General features: G+C 43.7%; 1 protein-coding gene across 1 annotated transcript; it reads right to left on the reverse strand.

Moving 5' to 3' along the window:
• Positions 1-1,807: 1,807 nt before the first annotated feature.
• Positions 1,808-5,007, reverse strand: LOC123076687 (LRR receptor-like serine/threonine-protein kinase RGI2). The gene is made up of 2 exons (XM_044498809.1): positions 2,292-5,007; positions 1,808-2,194 (listed from the first exon to the last, which is right to left on the reverse strand). The coding sequence occupies exons 1-2, from the start codon at positions 5,005-5,007 to the stop codon at positions 1,875-1,877; spliced, it is 3,036 nt and encodes a 1,011-aa protein (XP_044354744.1). The 3' UTR covers positions 1,808-1,874.
• Between the last annotated feature and the right edge of the window lie 1,436 nt (positions 5,008-6,443).

The raw sequence follows: 6,443 nt of genomic DNA on the forward strand, positions 1-6,443 counted from the left end.
GCAGCCATACCAAGAAAACTCCTCAACTGAGTGATAGTCTTAGGTGTTGGCCATTCTTTGATGCAACTATTTTCTAGGGGCCTGTAGATAGACCCTATCCTTAGATCCACTTAGATAGTCTTAGCACTTATTCATCATGTTAACTTGTGAGGCCGATTAATTGGCATGTCAGACCCATTAATCCGTTGTTAGGCCGATTAATCGTTGTTGACCCATTAACTTGTGGGCAAACAGAGCCCAAAATTTTGCCCTATAACCCCTCCCATCCCCCTCTCGCTCCTCAGTAGCTAGGGTTTGACCAAACCATAGCATATTTTGGTATATTACATAGTTGAGAACATGAGAGTATGGTATATACATAAAAAACTAGATATATGTTCGCAAGTTCCTATTTAATACACCGATTAATGGTGTACCGATTAATCTAGTTAATAGGCGGATTCAGCGATTAATCTTTACTCCCAAGCCGACCGAGCAAGTACTAGTTACCGATTTCCTGAACATGGTTTCTTCTACTTTTCAAGTTTTTTAAAAAATATTTGCATTTAAAATGTTTAGAATTTTCATAAAATGTTCATCTTTTCTAATTTGTTAATAAATTTTTAAAAAGTTCACATATAAAATTTTGTTCGGGAATTTCTGAATATTTTAGTGTTTTTCAAAAATTGTTTAGGTATGTTCAAAATTTTCACAACTTTACAAAAATGTTTGGGATTTCAAAAAATGTTCATGTCTCCAACTTATAATCGGTCTTTCAAACATCTTTTTTTCAGAAATTGTTCCATTTTTTCCAAAAATGTTCGTGTTATGTTCATGTTTAAAAAAATTTCATGAACTTTAAAAAATATCCGTCTTTCCAAAGTTTGTTTGGGTATTTCAAAAATTGTTCGCGTTCCCAATTTTTTTGGAATTATAAAAAAAATTCATGTTTTGAAAAAGTGATCGCGTTTCAAAAACTGCTCATGACTTTTTTGAAATGGTCCGCTTTATAAAATTGTTTCTTTTTTCTTTCTTAAAATCGGTTCAGAAATCCTAAAAGTGTTCACGATTCATAAAACATACATGTTCTTTTTTCCAAAAAAATTGCGTTCAAAGTTTTAAAAAATATTCGAATCTGTGTTTGGTATTATCCTTATGGGTTTGCGCTGCTACAAAAACAAGAACTCTCGCTAGCCGAATTGGTTGTAGCACGTCCTCTATATCAAGAGATCCTGGGTTTCATGCTTCGCGCACGGAAGTTTTTTTGGAGCGATGCTGTACACTCGGATTATACATTTCCGTCGGTGACCCGCTGTACATATGAAAATGGGCATAATTTGTAATACCTCTATATTGCCCTTTATATGTTTAGTGAGGAGGGTTGTATTAAAGCGCGGCTCTTTTGTTCTTATTTCCTACCATTTTCAATATTTTTTGGTACAAATTCCTGCCGCAGCCCGCTGGGCATCCCCTAGTTTCAACAGTGCTCCCAAGCGTGGCATAATTGTTGTTTTCTCCGCTTGTATTTTTAATATCAATGAAATACTTAATGGATGATTCCATTTTTGCCCTACTAAGTAGAGAAGATAAGATAAAAGTACAACCGCAAGCATGGGTTGTCTCTATGGAACATCGAAGTGCCGGATCTTAGCTCTACGTGTTTCACTACCGAATACACATCAAATCGCCAACTAGAAACATGTTTTACTATTTAAGTTGTACTCCCTCAGTTCCAAATTACTCGTCGTGGTTTTAGTTCAAATTTGAACTAAAACCACGACGAGTAATTTGGAACGGAGGGAGTAGCACAGTGTCCTGAACCCGCATGATTTCATCACTCAACTTTGCACATTGATGGGGGCCTCCGTTGCTTCCCCCTGGACAGTGCTGAAAGCTTAATGTGCTCCTTGCCCGTGGATCTCCTCCAACATACAGGTGACGTCTTTCATTGTTGGACGCCTACTTGGGGTATGCCTAGTGCAAAGTAAAGCAACTCCTATCACCTGCAGCATCTCCTGGATCTCTGAGTTGGGCTGGCCCCGGAGGATAGAGTCAAGTGCCTCCCTCACATCATTCTGCTCCTGGACCCATTCAACAATGTGGGTGGCATCTTCGACTGAGATAATAGGTTTCTTGCCTGTCAGGACTTCTAGCATGACCACTCCAAAGCTGTAGACATCACTCTTCTCGTTGATCTCAGTCCCGTGAGTGTATTCTATATGAAAGAAGAATTGTATGCAGTATTTGAGAGACTTGTTTTTAATAGAATAACATGAACAATAATCAATTCGGAATTAAATAAGACATATTACCTGGAGCCATATAACCAAATGTGCCAGCACATGTATGGATCAATGCTCTAGGGTCGAACAGCTTTGCGATGCCAAAGTCTGCAATGTAGGCTTTGAAGTCAAGGTCAATTAGAATGTTATTCGGCTTGATGTCGCGGTGGATGATTGGTGGTGTGCAGTCATGATGAAGGTATGTTAGTCCATGTGACACACCCAACAAGATTTGGTATCGAATTTTCCAATCTAGTTGCAAACTGCTGCCATCATGGAGCAACCCGCCAAGGCTACCATTTGGTACATAATCATACAGGAGAAGTTGGACGCTACTGCTGAAGTAGTACCCTAGAAACCGCACAATGTTTTTATGCCGGATTGAACCGATTGTGCGTACCTCTGTCCAGAATGTGTTTTGGATGGGGTGACCGAGGATGTTGTTGTTTCCCTCATTTGGTTTCCCTTGTCCTTGCCGAAGTTTCTTGACAGCGACTGATCTGTTGTTGCTGATGTTGACACGATAGACCTCAGCGGCAGCACCTTGGCCTATTTTGTCTGATTCGGCAAGTTTGCTTAGCAATTGCTCAATGGAGAAGGTCAAGTTTTGAAATGCCACAAACTTAGGTAGACTTGCCAACTCCAGGCTCACCATACTGTCACCAGCACGATATTTTCCTCTTCCACACACACTAAGTGTCACAATAATCCCTGGTACTGCCAATACTGCAGCAATCACCACAAATATTATGGTAATGTTGTGCTTTTGGTTGGCATTCTTCTTTGTCTGCGGGCTGCCGTCTGTGTCCTTGGCAGAACAGACATTCCATCCTTTGTTGCAGAGCCCAGAATTGCCGATGAGGCACGATATAGGAATATGTTGAAAGAGAATAGTTTCAGGAATGTACCCAGAGAAGTTATTATTGGACACATTTAGTGTCACAAGGCTGGCCATCCCAGCTAGAGGGTCGAGGGTGCCATTGAGAGCATTGTGTGAGAGGTCGAGAACATTGAGTTTCTTCAAGGCTGACATCTTTGCGGGTAATTGCCCGGTGAGCTTGTTAGCGCTCAAGTTTAGCACAATGTTGAGCTTATCAATGTCAAAAAGCTCATCAGGAATAAGCCCATAGAGCTTGTTGTCGCTAAGGTCAAGGAGTTCAAGATTGGTGCATTGTCCGAGAGATGCCGGTATTGGGCCAACGAATGAGTTTCCGCTGAGCATCAATCTTTTCAGGGCTTTGAGCTGAGAAAGCATATGTGGCACATGGCCTGTGAATTGGTTATGTGAGATATCGAGCTGTTGAAGATCTCTCAAACCAACCAGTGAAGTTGGCAGAGTCCCACTCAACATGTTGTTACTAAGAACGATCATCTGCAGCTGCAAGCAGCTTCCCAGTTTAGCAGGCATAGGTCCAGTAAGCCGGTTGTTGCTGAGGATGAGGTATTTTATACTCTTCATTCCAGCGACCGCTGGAGGTATGGACCCAGCAATACGATTGCCACCAAGGTGAAGATACGTGAGGTTTCTTGCCCTGCTGATGTCATGTGGCAGTGGTCCTGATAAATCATTTGATCTGAGCAATAGCGAAGTTAAGTTTGGTAGATGGAATAACATTGGGGGTACGACGCCGGTGAGAAGATTCATTGAGAGGTCGAGAAACTCAAGGGTGATGAGCGAAGTTAGTGATGCTGGGATAGTTCCACTGAGCTGGTTTTGGCACATCATCAGATAAGTCAAACTGGTGAGTCGGCCAATTTCAGGAGGGATTGAGCCAGTTAGATTGTTGATACTCAGGTCCAACCATCGTAGAGCTAATAACCTACCAAGGAATACCGGTCCAACACCGGAAAGGCAGTTATCACCTAGGTCTAGCTCCAGTAACGTGGTCAGGTTCCCGAATGATTTTGGGATGGGCCCCGTGTGGAAGTTATCAGAAAGGTAAAGAAAATGCAATCGTGGAAGCATGCCCAATGCTGCCGGGAGTGGGCCCGATAGTGAGTTTTCATATAGGTGGATGTCGATGAGATTTGAACAGTTCCCTAGCTCTGGTGGGATGGACCCAGAAAGCCTTGCTACCTGTAGGCGTAGTGTTTGTATCCTGCAAAGCTGCCCTAGCGAGGCAGGGATGGAACCAGAAATGTTTGTCTGTGCCATGCCGAGTGTGATAACATTGCGGAGTTTTGAGAAAGATTCCGGTATTTGCCCGCTCAGCTCCGGGTTGTCACCTATGCGCAGTGACTCAACTAGCCACAGCTCGCTAAGTGAGACCGGCAGCTCACCGGAGAGAAGATTACTAAACAAGTGAAGTTGTTTGAGCGATGGTGCAAGGTTGCCGAGCGACGACGGGATAGAGCCAGACAGCGAGTTGTTGCTCATGTCAAGCACAGTGAGGTGGCTGCACCGGGATAGGTCGTCGGGGATGAAACCAGTCAGGCCGGCACCGGTGACAATAAAGGTGCTCAGCTGCGGTAGTGCGGCGCATAGGCCACGCGGGAGGACCACACCTAGTTGGATATCACTGAATATGATGGACACCACTGTGGTGCCACTTGCAGCATCGCAGCTGATGTGGGACCACCCGCATGGTGAGGCCAACCCGAGCAACCAGTCCGTTGGACGTGTAGCCGTGTTGTTCAGCCATGAGGTGACGAGGAAGGCTGCCTGTGCCTGTTGGTTAGGAGAAGATATGGTGGAGGATGTTGGAGCAAAGAAGATGGCTAGTAGTAGGAGGATCAAATGGCGCATGCTGAGAAGCAGGGGCAATGGAGCCAGCTGCTCTGTTTTTTCGATGTTGTGTTCTTGCCTACTGCGGCAGCAACAAGGAGCAAAGCTATATAACATGGAGGGTAACTGGTAAGTCCTAATCCTAGTCGTGGAGAAGGTGGAAGGTGCTTTGATGATCCAAGTGCAGAACATGATTCGAATGAGCCGAAAGGCCATTTACCACTTGCCCACTGATGATATTTTATCAACCTAGCTCAAAAACAGAAGGGAATAGATTCTCTAGTCCGTAAAAGCCTAGTAATTCGCCGCTCACTTGAGCTTTCGTAATAAAAAATACAGATGTTCCTTTAGCAAACATTGTGTATGAACGGGTATCTTTTTTTTTCTTTCAAAAAAAGGAGGTCAAACCCCGGCCTCTGCATCATTGTGATGCACAAAATTATTTTTTATTATTTTTAGTGAAGATGATGCAAGGCAACAAGGTCAAAGTCATCAACAAGAAACATAGGCAGCTACGATCGACCCATTGCAAGATATGAATTTAATACACATGACTAAGGGTGTGTTTGGTTGAGCTGCGAATTCTGGAAAAGCTGCTGTAAGTTGTGAACTGTGAGAAAGCTGTCGTGAGCGGAGAACAGTGAAAAAGCTGCATGTTGTTTCGTAAACAACTGTGAAAGCATAGATTTGGCTGGAATTGTCGCTAATGCATGCCCACAAGAACCTCCGTTTGGAACCTAGATCTCTCACAAGAAGTTGCAGTCAAAAGTACTATACTTGCGTAGGTAGGTGAATAGAGTAGTGTCTATGTCTCTTTACTTTTATGCGCTCTTTCTTCTTCCCTATAGACGCAATTTGTAGGGTATCTTTGTAGAGTGCTTAGGTGCTTGCACCACTTAATCGATGTACCCCTCCCTCGAGACCTTCTGCATAAGTAGCGTAGATCCGCATGAGTCTTGCGGAGTAGTCATATACTCACCCTTGCTATAATCACAGTTTCAAAGGATTACTACTACGGTGCTACAATGTGGACTACTATGATGATGAGTAGATAGGAAACCCCGAGCGGCAACCTGACCGAGATGTCTTGGGGACCAATTGGCTGGACCAATTTACCTTTTGCTCTAGCTTTTCTAGACATTCTCGCTTTTGTCTATAGTCGGACTCGCCATGTATCCGCGATGTAATGGACGTAATGCAATTTGACTTGGATCATTAGTAAAAAACAAGGCTTTGGTTACAGGGCAATATTCACATTAGTCCCGGTTGCATTACGAACCGGGACTAATGTGAGCATTAGTCCGGTTCGAGCCGCTGAAGGCATTAGTCCCGGTTCAAATGTGCCCTTTAGTCCCGATTTGAGACACGAACCGGGACAAAAGGGCATCGCACCCTTTAGTCCCGGTTCGTGTCTCAAACCGGGACTAAAGATTAGACCTTTTGTCCCGGTTTGAGAT

Source organism: Triticum aestivum, chromosome 3D (assembly GCF_018294505.1).
Source record: "Triticum aestivum cultivar Chinese Spring chromosome 3D, IWGSC CS RefSeq v2.1, whole genome shotgun sequence".
NCBI classification, from domain to species: Eukaryota; Viridiplantae; Streptophyta; class Magnoliopsida; order Poales; family Poaceae; genus Triticum; species Triticum aestivum.

What these genes read in the sequence shown, in the direction of transcription:
- LOC123076687 (XM_044498809.1), bottom strand. Translation starts at nt 5,007, where the DNA reads ATGCGCCATTTGATCCTCCTACTACTAGCCATCTTCTTTGCTCCAACA. An exon ending in ATTTGGTTATATGGCTCCAG is followed by an intron (nt 2,195 to 2,291) that starts GTAATATGTCTT and finishes TCTTTCATATAG; the next exon opens with AATACACTCACGGGACTGAG.